Source organism: Protomyctophum bolini, assembly GCF_963924005.1.
Source record: "Protomyctophum bolini genome assembly, chromosome: 2".
In the NCBI taxonomy this organism is placed as follows: Eukaryota; Metazoa; Chordata; class Actinopteri; order Myctophiformes; family Myctophidae; genus Protomyctophum; species Protomyctophum bolini.
In genome coordinates, this window is record NC_137863.1 from 52,828,620 (window position 1) to 52,847,152 (window position 18,533).

Sequence of the window (18,533 nt, forward strand, 5' to 3'; positions counted from 1 at the left end):
GGTGCGTGCGTGCCAGCGCCGGGGGGTACTATAATTATACATTGACACGAAACAAGACAGGAACGCCCCAAAACGTCACATCCGGGACATTTACCCTGGCAGAATTTTCTATGGCTGCCAATGCAACTTTTTCCAATCCTTAATAACATACGGACAAACATCTATGCCGATAATATCTAACTTGCGGAGGTAGCGTGCCTTGTCCACGGGCAACATATCTTTCAACGTATGTCATTGCAAATAAGTTTGATAATCGCTACTCTGCGCAATATTGTTTTGGAAATGCCGCAAATTGCATTGCAGTGAACGAGAGCAAATCACAGTTTACCCGGGGGGTGGTGACTCCGCCCTGAATACGCGTTTTCGTGTCAATGTATTGTGCGGAGTGTCCCTTTAATATACAGTGTTGCGTCATTCATTCGTTGGTAACCTAACGGGCTTCGTCGTACGGTGACGTCAGAGGGAACAGCTAGAGAACAAAATGGAGGAGTATGCGAGGGAGCCGTGGTGAGTCCCACTTCTAAATAGATCATAATGCTGTTTGCAGCGTCTCAACCACCCCATTAACGTAATTAATTAGTTGATGAAGTAGCTAGATTGTGTATTCGTTCCGTTATCCGTGGTGCTGGGGGTCCGGGCACCACCAGCCCGGCTCGTTGCTGAATGCTAACATACATCATGTTGATCACGTTGCTTCATGGTGACCTTGTCGCCTGGGTGCTATCCACCTGTTTACACTTAGTAATAACTGTCACCTCCATTATTTTATAATAACTTTGAAAAGCACTGAACGTGTACCACTAAACTCACGGTTAGGCGAGTTGAAAGACAAGCAGGTGGTGAACTGTTTTCTAGACGAAACCTTTCCTTCGCAGTGCTAACGTTAGCTACATTAGCTTCCCTTTAATGTTGTGTTGTTAACTTGTTTACTGTTTTTGTATGTATGTGGCATTGTGGCTGAAACGGCCTAACAACGTGAACAAACATCGGCTTGTTTGATGTCCGGTTGGGTTACTGTACTATTTAGAATGATTATGACATGGGTTTTTACTTGATGTCTCACTTCACTGTAGTGGCCTTCAGTCTTCTCGACAGAGCAAGGAGACCGGTCAGTTATATCAGGGCCAGCCAGACAAGTCTTAGCCAAAACATAACATGTGTACTCAAAGCTCTAGCCTTCTTAGTAGCCTTGATGTCCCAGGGCAGGCAGTGCTCTCTGCTCTGCTTGATTGCTAACTGCAATTAACCCAAATCGGTTACAGTAACGTACTGTTACCGATTTGGGTTCATTGCAGTTAGCAATAGCAACTCGGTAACCTTGGATCATTGTTTACTTGGTCGGTTAAAGACCTAATAATAGCATCAACAGTGTTAGCCCTGGACTTGACTGTCATGTCATTCACTAGCCCCTCTCGGAACCCCCTGGGTCAGCCCAATCCGAACCGAACCGGGCTGACCCGTAGGGTTCCTGGTCAAGCTAAGATTTTTCAATGCGATTGTTGGGACGCGGATATACACACACTCATCGTTTAGTCCATCGGCGCGGAATTAGGACGCTTTTTATTGTGTTTGTTTACGGATGTGCGAACTATAAGTACCTTACATACCTCTGATAAAATCTCCTGTGTCGCGGAAGCCGTTAAGTATTTTTAATCCATGTTTGATTAAAAATGTCGCTTTGATTTCTTCTTGTTTATTTACCGTTTATTGTACCGCCTCCCGATGTGCGGTTGGCTTTGCGGGCTATGTCCCTGCCTTTGATCTGCTCCGTCATAGCTGTAGCACCACTAGCTAGCCAGATAGGCGGTACAATGAGGTGTCAATAAACAAGGTAGGAAGAAGCGACATTTTTAATCAATCATGGATTAAAAATACTTAACGGCTTCCGCGACACAGGAGATGTGTCGGTATGGTATGTAAGGTACTTATAGTTCGCACATTCGTAAGTCAATACATGAATAACCATGGTCAAAGCGCGCAGAAGTCCGTCTCATGGCGTGTTACATTGTATTTGTTTGTGCGTAACTGGCGACAGCCCCACTTGAAGCAGGACCCAATGCAGTAAAGTCATAAAAGTGTCAGACACTTTACTACATTCGGGTTCTGCTTGCGGGGCTAGTCATTCACATGAGACGATTTTGACAGTCATGTTTCAGGGCTACAATGTGTTTATCGGGAGTGAAGCTTTTTGGGGATAGATACATATTGAATTAATAATGTCTGCTGCTTGTGTAACAATGTGGACCCTGTTGTAAACAAGTGTAATGCTTAATTGGGTCATTATACGTGTTTGCACACACGCACGCGCGCACACACACACACACACACACACACACACACACACACACACACACACACACACACACACACACACACACACACACACACACACACACACACACACACACACACTCTATTGCTCCAAAATTGGACTGTGATATACTGTGTGATTATGCTCCATTTCATATTTGTTTACACCAAAACTGAGATCTAGCTCCATGCTAGCCAATGTTGAACGTTGGGTTGTATAGCTATACCTACCTGGCCACAATGTTGTCAATTAGCAATCTTTATTATGGGTTTCTTATTATGCTCCTTTAAATGAGGAAAAGGGATTTGTGTCTATTTACACAAACACATACATTAACAAAGGTGAATGAACCACTCCTGTTGCATAGCTTTTGGAAATCAGATTTTTGTAGGGATGCTAGCCCCTCCTATATCCAGCTTTCTGTGTGTACCACGGATTTGAGGATAAAAAGTGATGACAGAAAATTGAGGATGCCAATTGTGTTTGGCCGGGATGTGAATGATGTATGATGAATCACATGAGTGTGATTCTTTTTTTGTATAGGTATTGATATTGAACATCATACCATTGGTATTTCTAAATAGCTTTTTATACCATAACCATAATATTATTCCTAATCGGCATCCACAGCACCATCTAACAGAATCCGACGGGTAAATGGTTGTTTGTATATAAACGAAACCTTTTGATACCTGTTTTGCTGTACATTGAGATTGAGTTGATATGATTACATCACCTAAACGACCACCCCTGGGTGATGTAAACCTATTTACATCACCTAAAAGACCACCCCTGGGTGATTTACATCACGGCAGAATTTACTGCCTCACATGTTTAACTTTTGTATTTATACCAGTTAGGGATGTTAATACTTAATCGATTAATCACCGTTAAGAAATTAGTCATTATCAATTAATAACTAATCGTAATTAATACAAAAGTTTGTGGTTCTATCATTGGGTGGTTTTTCTGTGAATGTAATGCTGTGTGCACACGCGTGTGGCAGAGGAACACACATTATGATGCCATCGCCTGGCCCTGTCTCGTCAATGGCCAAATAAATATTTGATGAAGGAATATAATAACTTTTGTATTATTTCTGTATATCAGTAAAATGTAGATTTGTATGTTAGACATCTCAGATATTATTTTTTTTACAAAAACCCTTATCAACTAACTGGTTAATCGATCGATAACCTCATCAAAACGTATCAACTAACTATTAATGCATTCATGGATAATTCACGTCCCTAATACTAGTATTACTAATAGACGTTTCCAACACTGTTGCAGTGTTTGTTTTTTTATTTAACAGGGACAAAGCACAATAATCAACACGTCATTTTGCAAATCCATGTAAATGAGCCAGAGTTAGCCATAGGCTAATTTTCATCTGTAGTCCCTGAGCAGGCTCTTAAAAGTGGTAAAAGAAATACAAACAAACATACAATACAAAAACAAGTAAACATACTACAGGGGGCAGGACAATGTAGTGAATAGTGACACCAGTGACACAGTATCAGTACAGTGACATAAATGTGGACCCAAGCTGTTCTCTTCCTAATGTTTGTTTGTTTGGTCTTTTAGCCCCTGGAGGATTGTGGACGACTGTGGGGGTGCCTTCACAATGGGAGCCATCGGAGGCGGTATTTTCCAGGCTGTCAAAGGGTTCCGAAATGCACCTTCTGTAAGTGGGAGATATATAAGTATAATTAAGACATTCTTTGTATTTTAATTTATTATTACTGCTGTCAATGTACTGTGTATAACTTATTCATTTAGTTGTAAGACCTTCCGGAAGTCTTCTATTGGTTTCCGCCAGGCTTACTCTGAATCTGATGCGTACGATTCAAATGCTCAGTTAGATTTTATTTGCCCGCTAGAAAATAAAACATCTGAGAGCAGGTTCCCCCGACCTTTTGCTTTTTGGATATGATGTGCGAAGGTAAGAAGAAGGGAGGACCAGATAATATACAATGAACACATTCTTTTTCATGTTCTTGAACTTGGCAAGTGAATTGTGCTGGGCTGGCCTACATTCTTTTGAGGGGTGATGAGCCCTCCTATGTCTAGCTTTTAGTGTATGTAAAACTAGGGATGCAACAATACTGATTTTTCAATTCCAATCCGATACACTCCTGAATTCTTTTTAAATACAAGGGTCTGACTAACTGGTGGTCTGACTTAAGGGAATTCCCCTTAAATCTCTCTCGCATTTGCCTGCAGGGTGCTGGGCTACCGTAGTTACTTCCTCATCCCACTGCCGCGCAGAGAGAGAACCTGTAAGCAGCGTTAGCATGTCTGCAACAGGGAGCGATGGGAACGAGGATTTAGTTGCTAAAATAGGCAAGACAATGTCTTTCGTCTGGAAATGGTTTGCCTTCTCCGTTTCAGATGTGGAGCAAACTACTCAGCGTTGTTAAAGTTGTAAAAAGGGGATGCACACGCGCTTTGCACACGCCGCTGTGCTTGTGTTGTTTTCCGGGTGCTGGAGCAGGTTGGGACACTCGTGATCCCAGCCGGTTAGGGATTTAAGATCAGAACACGCATTTATTATTATGCAAATTAACCGTAACGCTGATAAGCATACTCAGATGTTTCTTAACGGTCGGCTAACCGGTTAGCCGGTTAACCCCCGACATCCCTAGCCCTAATGCTAATTTTACCCTAGCATTAGGGCTATGGATCAGAGCTAAGCGGCGAGTGGGACTGCTGCTGCAGAACATGAAGCTTACTCAATACCGTGTCCCGACCTACTGTCCCTTTATTATCGTAAAGTTGGGTAGTGTACACTGTTTATTTTGCATCGAGGAGCCAATAGCCATGTGTGTCTGACTCTGTGACTGTGTACATCGCCTCGGCTAAAAACAAAAGGGAAGCCAGTCTTAAGTTTCGCCGTACGACCTGTTGCATCAGCGTGCTAAAACATTGCTGATGTGCAAGCTCACGGCGTGTCGCCTCTGCAACACGCTGTGAGCTAGTAGATCGGCTATTTTCAGCACGCGTAAAAATGGAGGATGAGAGACGTTCAGAAACTTTTGCCTTCTCAGTACAAGCATCAGCTGTCACAAGTTGAAAAGAGATGTGGCATCATTATTTTTCACATGGCCCATATGACGAGACAGAATCAAAATGGAAAAGGATTAGACCTGCAGATTCATTGGCATTTCATATTGCAAAAGGGTGCAGGAAGAGTGGGCACCTAGACATTCAATTTGCTATTTTCTAAGAATTCATTTTTCACTTGTTTAATCCCAAAGGGGATTTATCTTAATTTATTTAAAAGGATCCCTGGCCAGACAAATATGCCTTAAAACACTATACTTGCCCTGGCTCTAAATAAAATCACACCTGTGTGAACCGAGTGGTGCAACTCCCCTCTCTCTCTCTCTCTGCTCCGTCAGATTAGCTTTATTATGGATATCAATCCTTGTCGCTGAGAACTATTTTTTCATTATTATTTTGGCTCGGCCTTTCCTTCTTTAGCGAACCTAGACAGTCAGAAGTTGGATTTGCGTCCAGCAGGTGGCAGCCATGTCACATACTTCTCTCGGTCCAATTTCACGCAGCGCACACCACTCGTGCTCATGATGACTGATGCATAGGGACATTCCTGGTTGTAGTAGTGGTTGCACCACTCAAAAATAAATACACCTTAAATATTTTTTTATTTCTTTCATAAAAGAAATGGAGGGAAAAGGAACTGGTTGGAATAACGTGTTCCTTCCACGCGCTACGTCCAACCAGGGAAACTTCCCCCCTGTCAACTGTAAAAGAGAAACTTGGACACTCGGGCATGAAGGAAGCATGAGTTCAAGTCCGTTGCTCTCCCCATGTCCCCCATATATGGGGACTAGGTTGGCGGAGGGTGTGTAGAGCCCAGGATCACATTAGATAATTGACACAGGGGTGATAAATGGGTTACAAAATCGTGGGATAAAAAATAAAGAGGTATTTCACTTTAAAACACTTCTCATTTTAACGAATACTCTGTGTGCACTCAAGACAGTTCTTAACTTGAAGATGTTCAAAATGGATTTTGAAGTTTCATTGGGGTTATATAGGAAGAGGAATAGGAAGTCTGATCAAATATATTAAATATTGAATCATGGAGTGCACACACAAGCGCGAGTGTTAGAAGTGTTATAATAGTAGCCCTTTTATTTGGATGGACTTTGAAAGAACGCATGTGTTGTATGTCCCTTGTAGGGGATGAGCCACAGAATGAAGGGTAGCATGACTGCCATCAAGACCAGAGCCCCACAGTTGGGAGGTAAGCATTGTGAACATTGTTTGCGTCGTTCACTTTGATGAACATGATCCGCGAAAGAATATGAGCGTTTTCATACCGTGCTATATTTTTGGTGTAACGCTGTTTTGCTTGTGTTGTTTGGAAATGTTTCGGTGGATGCAGGTAGCTTTGCTGTATGGGGAGGCCTCTTCTCCATGATTGACTGTGGTCTCGTAAAAGTGCGAGGGAAAGAGGATCCCTGGAACTCGATCACAAGTGGGGCCATGACCGGAGCTATCCTTGCTGCAAGAAGTGAGTTAGATAAACAAGATTTCCAGATAAACAGATGCTAGCTTTAACCCTACAACACAACTCTAACCAATACAGATATCTCATGTACATTTAGAGTAAAGTACAGTTATTGAGGCAAAGCAACATCTTAACCATATTTGTTTTTTATTTAATTTTTTGAGCTTCACCGCTCCAATGTCTAGTATGTCTCCATGTATGTACAGTATGTCCTAGTACGCCAATACACACACGCACACACACACTAAGGCTGTCCCCGAACATTCGGGGTTCGAACCTTCGCTCGTTAGGGTTGGCACTCTAATCTTAATTAATGGACTTGAACCATTCGTTGTTTTAGTTTTTTAGTTTTTTCTCCCCTTTTTTAACTCAAATATTTATTGGCGAGAATGTCATATGCATAATAAGAGTACTATGTTCATTGTTCATGTTGTGTTTACATGTTACATTTTTAGATGTTGTTAATAATCAGGGGGGCACACAACCAGTGCGCATACGTCGTCAAAATGTTTTCTGCGCGTAGATCAAAGGCATTCAAGGCGCACCAACAGCTGAGTTATGTAGAGAAATCTGACAGGCATTCAAAAGGAACTCAAATGTGATGTTTGTTAATGTCCTGTAAGTAGACTTAGAAATACTCTTATTTTGAAGAAGAAGTTGGTTGGTGCACAGGAGCACAGGAAGTCCGTTTCAGACCTAAACAAGCTGCTATGACACTTTTCCAAAGTTACATGCCCCCCCCCCCCCCCCCCCCCCCCCCTAGAAAAACAGGGCTAGGGTACAGCCTTAACACACACACACACACACACAGACCTATTGACCACTGCAGCGCGCGCGTGCACACACACGGTTCAGACTGGTCGTTTTTCTTTTTAATATGCTGGACTTTATACAATATATATACTGGACATCATGGACTAGACTCGATTCTTGATAGTTTCTATCATATTTGCTAGCTGTATTTACATATTCCTTTGGCTACCATGCTAGAGCTGTAAACGCTTGTTTGTGTTCATTATTTGAACTGTAGTTCCATTTCTATTCTGTGTTCTTCTCAGACGGAGCGGTAGCCATGGTGGGCTCTGCAGCTATGGGGGGCATTCTACTGGCACTGATAGAAGGGGCTGGAATCATGCTCACTAGATTTGCTTCCCAACAGCTCCCAACCGGTGAGTGTTTTATTTAAAAAAAAAAAAAAAGATGGAGTGCCATGGTTTTTTTTCCCACCCTAAAACACGATTATCTGGTCTTATTGTTCTTAAGGAGGGAGAACTTTTTCCCCAAAACGTGTACAGTATTTGTTAAAATGCATGCCCACCAGTTCATTAAGTTTGACTGGTGGGTGGTGATGGGTGGTGATCCACCTGAACTGAAGCCACACCCACAGCTCTGGTTGTATGATAAAGGGGGAGGGGTTAGGGGAGGAAGAAACCCTAAATACAAAGGGAAGACATCATTGCACATAACAACCACACCAAGGGGTCTAATGAAGTATTGTCACCTCTTAAACAAAAATCACAGCACTCCATCTTTAAATAAAAGAATTGACGTGCTCTAATCCAATATAATTTTCACCAATCTATGTACACGAGTCCACAGAGCGGCAATCATAACTGTGTTGTTAACACATTCACTGGCAGGTATTAATTGATTAATGCCTGCTAAACCGCCAGTGTTTTTCAGTTAAACCCTTATTCTTGCAGGTCCACCGGAACCCGGCGAGACGTGAACCAGATGTAGGAAAATGCTGTATGTTGTGACCCGGAAACTAGATTTTGTGGCCGCGACCATCGTTTCTTTGGTTGTGGGCCGTTTGAATAATTGAATTGAATTTTGACCAGGGACGCAGTATGGGAAAGGAATTTGAGTTTCTGGTTCCTGATAACGTGGAGGTTTAACGGCAGGCGAAACTTTCATTTCCGGTTAATTTCCTGTTGTATCGGTTGCTTATCGACCTGGAGTCATGCATGCGTTGGCGAAGAGCGCGAACTAGAGTACAAAATATCCTTTAAGTATTAGCTCTGCAATAGAAATGTTGGCACTTGCACGGGGTACCTGGGTTCCACTTTAAATTGACCTTTCGCAACAGCCCCACCCACTATAGTTAACTGTTGGTGTGCACGTGAAATGGTTTGTAAATGGGAGCTAATTCCCCAGCCAGCTTTTATTACGTCATGCTCATTTTGGTTCACCCGCTGAGTCAGAGTTGGCAAGATGCGATGGACGCAGACAGCAAGATGTGACAGACAGGAACAAGTTATCAACGTGAAGAAAAACGAGTGCTCCCTGCCCACGTCTAAGCCGATCGTGTGACTGGCTTGGGAACATCGGCGGCCAAATACATATATTCTTGGGGGTCCTTGACATGAAACTGTTTGAGAACCACTGACATAGAAACATGGGGTTTTTCAGAAAACTGTCATGATTTAGAAGACCTTTATAGAATCGTTCTCAGGTCTAAATGGGTTAAATACTTAAGGTTTCCGTCTGTTATTTTCCTTCGCCTCAGGTCCCCAGTTTCCAGAGGAACCCACTCCTGCCCCCATGCCCTCACCTCCCCCCTTTGGCGACTACAGTCAATATCAATGAGGTGACCATCTTCTCTCACGCATCCACTAGGCCCTCTGAATTCCTTGTTGAGGTTACACCGGAAAAATGGAGCAAAACTTCATCATTGAACCAACTTTACAGACTGTGTCAGAAATGAAGGGAGAGGACAATGCTCACGTTTATTTGTGTTTTGTCTTTTTAGAGCCATGTACAGACTTGCCTTTTTGCCATCCTCAGACTTGTCAATTTGCATCAGTTCTCCCAGGCGGTGGTTAAAATATCTAGGCTTTTGTGATAAGGAAAAGATTGTTGGTTTATGGAGTTGCATATTATTTTGTAACCATGCAATGTATGCTTGGCTCTACAAGATGCCGTTCACGGATGGATAATCTCCAGCTGGTGTTGAACCTAGCATAGACATGTCACAGATGGACCCAAATAAAATTGTACCATGTCTATTGTATGTATATACAGTAAAAGCTTACCGCATGTACACGTACTGCTCATTTGCCTTAATGATATCAGTCATGTCACCCGCTTGTGTTGGCCCCGTTTTGTAAATTTCTTACACGATGTTGGCCTTTTTAACTTCATTCAGAGTTATGAAGGCAAACATCCATTACATTCAATTACATCCCTGATGTATTCTTTTTTTTTTTTATATATATATATAGTGATTTATTTATTATTATTAGTTGTGAAGAATTGTACCGGATAGCTATTTTCAGGCATTACAGTGCCGTTTGTTTGACACCAAGAAAAGGAACGCACTGCTAATGGCATAGGGTTGATGTTGGACAGGAAGGATGGCATTGGCAGTACAAATGTATGGACAAACTCAAGCAAGGGTGTTGATGCACATTAAATCTGTATGACAGATTGAACAATTAAAAAATAATTCTACATTATATCTGTTGTAACGTGTGAATACTGAATACGCACATAATCACTCCCCCTGGAGTGATGGGTATGCACAATTGGATCACTTGAATGCTATTTCATCCTTCGATCTGCAAGTTTACAGGGACTTGAAGACCTATTATAATTTTTGTACGTTTTTGATCATTTCCACCATACAATGACGGTCATGCCAAAATAGGGCATGCCAGGTTGAAAGTGATTTTTAGGATTTTCACGTCCCTGTAATTCAATGGTCCTCAAAGTGGGGTCGAGGAACCCCTCAGGGTTCCTTGAGGGGGGGGGGGGGGTTCCAAATAGATCCTTGCAGGTCTGTAACTCAGTGTGCAAATGGATCGTTATGGGTACATTTGGTTCCATTTGTACACTGTGTGTGTGTGTGTGTGGGGGGGGGGGGGGTCCTTGAAATGAAAACGTTTGAGAACCACTGCTGTAATGTATCTGTCTTAGAGGGATTGCACATTTTCCCCACTAGAGGGCAGGCCTCACACACTACTGTAGCAATAAATTATGATTATTTCCCCCCCTACAAGGGGGAGCATCATTAGAGGGGATTGCTACAGTAAATGATGTGCCTACATGATTTACTGTGTAATTTGATCTTTAAAGATGTGTTTATAGTCAACACATAAGGGAGCACTTTGCCCTCATTAGCAGGCATTCTTGGTACATGTGTTGTCTCTTGACTTGGACCCAAGACCCCGAAGGCACGCACAAACACACGCAGCCTACTTGCAGGTGAAGGACACTTGGTGGATGGAAGAGGACCGCGGTTGCTGAAAGTAATGCAGATTTATGTTGTGATTTAATTATGATGCCAGTTTTAGAGTTCTGAGATTTATTGGGTTATGGATTTGTGGGTCGTGCACCCACATTTGTATGGGTCTCTATTTGTTTGGTAAATTACTTTATTGCATTAACAAATGACAACGTTTCGATCTATTTGCTCCCTATTTGTTTCCTACATTTTGTTTTTAATTCTTTCAAAAATATTTAAAACAATTCCCCCATTTTTCATGAATTAACATTTTGCATACAAATTTAATGAAGAAATAAAATATATGGAATTAGAAAACAAATGTTTAAGAAGTAGTGAACATAGACGATCTACAGGCTCACTACGCAGCGATTTTCACTAGTTTGGGTTCTGGAGAAACATCACATTTCTCTTTTGGGTCACAGGCTAAAAGGTTTGGGTTGGCATAATGCACAGAAATCCTCTGATTAATCTTGAGTATGTTGTACAACTCTTAATTTGTACACTCACACAGTTCCAAATGAATAAATTATTATTGAGGATTGTATTGTGTTATGGTGATTATAGGGATGATAAACATTACACCATTAATTGACATTCTTTGATACATTTCACCAGAAATCTGTCCGAGCTTGTTAAATGAATGTGGAGCTGCATGCTTTGTAGTAGGCTACATGTATGTAGGTAACATATTTAAAAATGCATAACACACAGCCTTTTCATCTTCACTCCTACTTAATTATTATTTCTCAGTGTTTTATACTATTTAACCACTTGAACCCTACGGTACCTATTCTGGGGTGGACATTTGGAAAATAGATCTACAAGCTCACAAAGCTTCATGTTGCAACATGCTGTGAGATCTGATCAGCTATGGTTTCGGGCAAAGACACAGTAGTAGACTGTAGGGAAATACAAGAGGGCCTAGTATAGGACCCCTGATTGCAAATGATCATATTTTGAACTCTGAGACTCTCTGTACCAAAATGGACCCTAACGGGTCCATTTGCATGGTTCCATTTGTACACTCAGAGTTAAAATAACATTGATTTTACAATATAAATTGGAGGTTGCTGAGATAGAAATGCCATTAAATGGGGGTCCGTAGACTAATGTATGTCAAACTGGCGGTCCTTGAAATTAAATGGGTTGAGAATCACTGCTATCTTCTCTTATGGGGGGTCCCTGGCATATTTCAAATGGGTGTCCGCGGGGCTAATTAGTGTCCATTTGGGGGTCTTTCACATGAAAAAGTTTGGGGAAAAGGAATACTCACATGTTTTACTTATGTAACGTATCAATACGGCAAGTATTGTAAAAGTCCGGAATTCAAAATCTACTGGAGTACAATTTTTTTTTACAAAAGTAATTGCATCAGAATGTACTTAAAGTACCAAGAGTATAGCCTACTAATTATTTAAAAAAATAAATCAAATGTATAACATCTTCAGCTGCTGAAGTGGTTAATGTATGTTTTGTAATAATCAATCTACAAAGTATTAAGTAACTATATAGTAGCAAAGTTTGCTGTAGTAAAAGTATAAAGTATTGAAAATTGGAACTCCAGTAAAGTAAAAGTACCTCAATTCTTAATTATTATTTTTACTTATACAGTAGGCCTACTTGAGTAAACTTTACAGTTTACACCGCTGATTAGAGAAGTAAAACCATGGTGGTGGTGGTGTACTATGGTGCCCGTTTGTTTACGTTTGTATCGCGGATTGGTCCTTTAAGAGAGAAAATGATCGCACTAGTTCCAATGACGTCTACTGCGCACACACCAACGCAGTGTGTACACACACACGCGCACACTGAGGCCGGAGGGAAACTGACACTTGCGGAGCGGCGAGAGACAGCCAGCCAGCCAGCCAGCGAGAAGAGAAACGGTAAGTAGCAAAACGGATCAACTTCAAACCAGATTTAAAAGGGACTAAACAAGGGGGTCTGCCTAGTGCCTCCCGGGTGGGATTATAACGGACTGCAGACAGAGACCGGGTGTGTAACTGTAATGCATCTCTAACCCTAAACTAACCCCCGGGGTGGGTGGGGTGGGGGGCACTAATGAAAGCACGCCGGCCTGTACTGTACTGTGTGGTGTGTGTTTGATTGGGTGTTTTAATAAGGGAGGATAAGGAGAAGTAGCAGGAGATTGAGGAGACTGGGACTGGGGAGCGAGAGCGAGCTGCTGCTGGGAGACAGAGAGGAGCACTCCCATTTTAGTGAAGGAAGGCCGGGCGGAAGGAAGGAAGGGCAGGTAACGTTAGCAACCGGCTAAAAGTGCTGCCTTTACGAGCTAAAATGTTTGTGTGTTTGTTTTTGCATGAGACATTTCTTTCATGGCTAGTTCTAATTGCACTTAAAAGGCCACTAGTGCGGGAGGGACTATCCTGCCATGTGTTGGTGTTTTAGGACACAGAATGCCAGCTAGCCAGCTAGCTGACTAGCTTAATGTTTTGATGAATTGGAAATGGTGGGCCCTATTGTAAACCAGTGTAATGCTTTATTATGGTGTCGTCCACTCACAGTTGACAGTTTTTTTTGTATTGAGTTGTGCTTGAAATGTACTGTAATTCTGCAAACTGTTAATAAATCAATAGCTAACATGAAGCCAGGGCTAGAAGTGACTCACTGGGGCGGCCCAGTTAGCTAGCTACTTAGCAGTATTTTGCTAACGAGACAGTTAAACAGGGGGGGGTTTAGTTTAGTCTTCTTTTTGCCGGTGTGAATAAAAGCTTTTCCTTTGGCCGACACATGTATGCTGATCTGGGATGCCCTGGATTACAGATTACGGGGGGGGGGTCTTCTTGCGGCTTTATGTGTGGCCCAGGCGGGGGGGGGGGGGGGGGGGGGGGCGGGGGGGAGATAGAAATGAATAGCATGTGTGGAATGTTATGGAAGCTGTGTTAAAATAGCAAACTGTCCTCCTCGCTCCGTCCGGGGAATGGTCACGGCCGCAAATAGCAGGGAATTATTTGACTTGACCTGGTATGATAAAAACGTCCTGTACGCTACTGCAGCGAAGACATGGACAGGTCAGGATTCCTTTGATATGATTTGCGAAGTGCGATGACTCTAATTTTTTTGAACTGTTGCTACCACACACACACACACACACACACAGTCACACACACACACACACACACACACACACACACCAGCAGCTGCCTGTTGCAGTGATGTCCCCCAAAAACTATGAACCCGAGGCTCTCTCAGACTCTGACCCATGCATTTTATTTGATGATGGAAGATAAAACACCAGATAGATAGAGAAGATCAACAACATAAGATTTTTTGCACAGGTGTACCTTCCCAAAAAGTGCTTCCTGTAACATGGGTTTATATCACCCACCCCCTCCCTCAGCATCTGTTTCATCCTGTTCTGACTGAGGAAGGATCCGTTTAAACCCACCCAGGCTGGGTGATGAGAGCTAGGCTATAAACCTACCCCCTCCTCCTCCCCCTCTCCAAGCATGAACCTACTCGCCCTCCTGTCTAGGGTTTGAACAGGAACCCTGGACTAAAAGTAGCTGCTGCTTTCCATCCGTCCTATCAGAATGAGGCATAACTGGCACTCTGGAAAGAGGATGTAGTTACAGGTCAAGGCCCCGATATGACTGACTGGCTGACTGACTGGCAGTTGTCGACTTGTCATTTACTGATCATCATTCTTAAAAGCAAAGTCAGCTAGAAAGTAATCGGTATTGGCGTCAAGTCAGCAAGATTTCTGGGCTAGTTTCATTTTGTTTTCAAGGTTCCTGCTACAGATTGGGTCCTCTAACTTGTTCAACTTGAGTAGCTTGTTTATAATAGAGGTCCTGTAAAAGTATACAGTTTTCTTTGGTTACTGTTGGTCTCCCCCTTGTAGGGAATATTAGCTCGACTGAATTGTAATTGTTTTAGAGAGAGATGGCGTGGGCAGTGTTGAGGGTGCTCGTCATTCTGACTGTACTTAACCTCGCACATCTGTGTTTCCTCTACATTTTTATTCAAGATGTGTCCTATTTACTCTAAGTCTTAAGTTCATGTGTGAGGAAAATGTCTAATGTACTATAAACTACATAATATATACACATGTTGCACATATAACAATTAAGAACTGATTCCACAAATGCCTTCTAAATCAGTTGTTCTCACTTCTCACACAAGGTTTTTCAAAACTGTTCTCACACAAGGTTTTTCAAAACTGTTCAAAAATAGATGTACAGATGCAGATGTACATGAGCTCGCAGCGTGGCACTGTGAACTTGTACATCTGTCATTTTGGAAAACAACACTAAAATCTGAAATGTGTCATGACAGACTCTTAAAGATATGTTTGACTGTACAAGAACTTCTCTTATCTTTTTGTCCTTGGAAGAAAGTCTACCACAGTTTATTCCCTGTCAGACTCACTGCTGCCATTAACATGTAAACATGAGTGAGTAAGTCGGTTGGTTTATTGCTAAGTTTTGTGTAACAGTAATATAGTGTGAGATGGCAGATTTTGGTACAGATGAGCAATGGCCAGCAATCTGAATAGACCTGAGGGCATCAGAGCTGTTTTGACACCTACTTTTCTAACCCCAAAACCTCAAATTGCCTCCCCAATTGTGCAGCATCCATAATTGTCATGTGAGTCACACAGCAAGCAAACAGGAAGATGGCATAACGGTTAAGGTTAATGTTATGTATGTTGGGCGGATGTGTGGTTTTTCACCATTCGTCTGGACAGGAAAGATAGAAGAAGGCACCTGTCAAACCAACATGCCTGCTGACTCAGTTCTGTGACGGCTATATCCTTACTATACCAGGAAGTAACATGTGATAGTGTTCGCAATAAACCCTTATTTCCAGATAATATCGTCAAACTGTTTGGCGCTGCAGTTTCACTGCCTTTTTGTTACCCTGCACCCTACTTTCACTTTTGTCAAACTTGAAACATTCTCTGGCCAGAAGTTTTGTGTGGCTTCACAGGCAGCACCTCCTCTTGCCTTCTCCAGCCTTACATGGAGACATACCTTGGTCCATATTAGACGGTGAGTGATGCAGTGGTGTGTGTTTGCTGCGGCGTGTGGCTTTCCCTCTCCTTATTTGTTGGGGCTTCCAGCCTTCCACAATCGTCGAGGAACGGTGGCGGTGTGTTTGTTTTGTTGGGAACATTGTGGCGTGTAGTTGTGGCGGCTGTGGAAAAGGGGCAAGATTTTAGCGTTAAGGGAGATGTCCTTACATGGCCTCGGCCCCTTGTGTGTGTGGTTTTGTGTTACTATGTGCGAAGGCAGGCAGAGTTGGAGAGTTCAGCCTTGTTTTGCTAGTATGAAACTTGGTACGAATTGTTAATTTGCAGAGGAGGTGTTGGGAGAAAGAAAGAGTGTCCTATATTCTGTAATGGCCTTGCTAGAGGTTCATTTTTTGTTTGCTGTAGAAATGGCTGTACTTTAAAGTGAACATGCATTTCTAGGAAGTTGGCATAGGAGGAAGAAACTCAGAAAGGTGACAATCGAGGGCGAGGCGTAATAATTGTAAAATCAGGCTGGGTTTTTAAATGGATCCCACAACCCAGGTCATTAAGGGCATTGGGGTCATGTAGTGTGGGAGACAAATTAACCAGGCAGTTTCCCATTCTCAACTACTTCAAGTTCAAAGGAGAGGGAGGCTGGTGTCTGTGACGGAATCACAGTCTATGATATATAGCAGTTATTGTATGAACCGTTTATTTTTTATTTTTTTGCAACAACAAAATGAGTTGTGTTAGTGTGGGAACCTGGTTTATGAAAACAAACAACACTCTGCCCTTATGGCAGTGTTGATTTGGTCGACTAAAACTAGTCGACCAAATCGTCGACTACCTTTTTTATTGACGGAAAGTAAATAAACTAAACTATGGTGACTAAGAGACTAGTGGACAAGAGATCCAGTAGAAGTCATTTTACACTTGGCTGCATTTTCAGCAAGTGTAAAAACAGTCCTTACGACGGCATCAAGGCCCACCAAAATAACATCAACTCTAGATTTAGTCGACTAAAATCGCATGACATTTAGTCTACTAAAACTAGACTAACTAAATTTGCTGCCAAAAACAACACTGGTGTGAACCTAGTTTGTGAAAACAAACAACACTCTGCCCTTATGGTGAGCCACTAGAAGAGCAGTAGTCGCCACCATGGTTACATCTTAGTTTTGCTCACCCACAATGACACTGGAGGGTGTGACGACGGAACAGATGGCATCTGACTGTGCACTGTTTGTTTGGAGGAGTGAACGTCCTCCATAGTCACTTGTGATGCATTCTTATAATAGTGTTACAGCCGTTGTCTCAGAGGGGGGGGGGGGGTCTTGATGTCATCCGCCTTTGCACGGATTAGGCCACAGTGTTAATATAAGAAACATGATGCATGGATATGCTGACGAGTAAAGGCCCAGCCTTAAATCTCTTATGTGACATTGTGTGTACCGCGTTATGGCACTATGTGTGAGTGTGACATTGCACATGTGACGGCGTGCGTGCACTAACATCGCAGTACTTGGTACGACTGTTTGCAAAGCACACGTGCATGCCTGGGCTGCTATTCCCCCGACTGGCTCCTTCCAAATTGTGCTAGGAGGAATTCTCTTTGCGTGTCAGTGTTTAGTGCATATGAATTATTCACTACTCGGGCTTCATAACCCACATGGTTGTCCCTCGTGACTTAGAGTTGGAGATCCTCGGACCTCAGAGTTGGCTTCTCCCTCGATATTTTAGAGGGATTAAGAATGGTGTGTCCGTGGGAGGAGATAATCTATTTTTGAGGATGTCGGCTCGTAATTAGCTTTTTGACAATCTGAAAAAGGGGATGATGATTAGGCCAGGCTAGACTCTTATCCTTGGGTCCTGCTTTTTAAGCACATGCTTCTTACTTCTCAACCTTTGGGGGGGCGAATTCTCCAGCCACAGACTCAAAAGGGTAACGTATTGATTTGTCTTGGTACCTATGGTCATAACATATGGCATGGTACTATTGCTAGGGGGAAAAACACTGACCTGTAGTTGAATAACCCTACCCAGATGCTACACGCTTATAATATTCCTTTGGAAAGTTACATGTATCTCTTAGCCAAATAGTCATAGCTATAGTTTTAATCATTTGGGCGGGAACCCCATTTGGTGTTTTAAGCATTATGCTTTAGATATTGAAAAATAGCAGATCTACAAGCTCTCAAATCTCGATGCCGTGCTACGAGCTTGTAGCTGTAGGTCTGCTATTTTTGAAAAATCGTGAAAATGTGGCGCAAATCTTTGCGCCACATTTGAACGTTTATAGCTCAAAGGTTTGCTTCTAGGAGGTCCCTGGAACAACATATTTTCAGATGGGGGGGGGGGGGGGGGGGGTCCGTGGCCAAATTAATATAATTATTGGGGTTCTTAACATGAAAAACCTTGAGAACCACTGACACAGAAACATATGGTTTTCATAAAACTATCAGGATTTAGAAGGCATTTG

General features: G+C 42.5%; 3 protein-coding genes across 12 annotated transcripts in view; all 3 read left to right on the forward strand.

Moving 5' to 3' along the window:
- The window catches only part of shisa4 (shisa family member 4), a 64,557-nt gene that overhangs the window by 27,275 nt on the left and 18,749 nt on the right, over positions 1–18,533 (forward strand). The window lies entirely within an intron of this gene.
- Positions 439–10,309, forward strand: timm17a (translocase of inner mitochondrial membrane 17 homolog A (yeast)). The gene is made up of 6 exons (XM_080775848.1): positions 439–507; positions 3,899–3,998; positions 6,521–6,584; positions 6,726–6,854; positions 7,910–8,020; positions 9,361–10,309. Exons 1-6 carry the CDS (start codon positions 482–484, stop codon positions 9,438–9,440), a joined length of 510 nt encoding a protein of 169 aa, XP_080631974.1. The 5' UTR covers positions 439–481; the 3' UTR covers positions 9,441–10,309.
- LOC308327144 (ras-related protein Rap-1A-like) overlaps positions 12,865–18,533 on the forward strand; it is a 32,401-nt gene continuing 26,732 nt past the window's right edge. For 2 of the 10 annotated variants that reach the window (XM_080780336.1, XM_080780337.1), the window contains exon 1: positions 12,865–12,962. The gene's annotated coding sequence lies outside the window, so the exon portion shown is untranslated. The other 8 variants (XM_080780338.1, XM_080780339.1, XM_080780344.1 and 5 more) reach the window with 8 other exon arrangements.

What these genes read in the sequence shown, in the direction of transcription:
- timm17a (XM_080775848.1), top strand. Translation starts at nt 482, where the DNA reads ATGGAGGAGTATGCGAGGGAGCCGTG. An exon ending in GGTTCCGAAATGCACCTTCT is followed by an intron (nt 3,999 to 6,520) that starts GTAAGTGGGAGA and finishes TGTCCCTTGTAG; the next exon opens with GGGATGAGCCACAGAATGAA. An exon ending in AGCTATCCTTGCTGCAAGAA is followed by an intron (nt 6,855 to 7,909) that starts GTGAGTTAGATA and finishes TGTTCTTCTCAG; the next exon opens with ACGGAGCGGTAGCCATGGTG.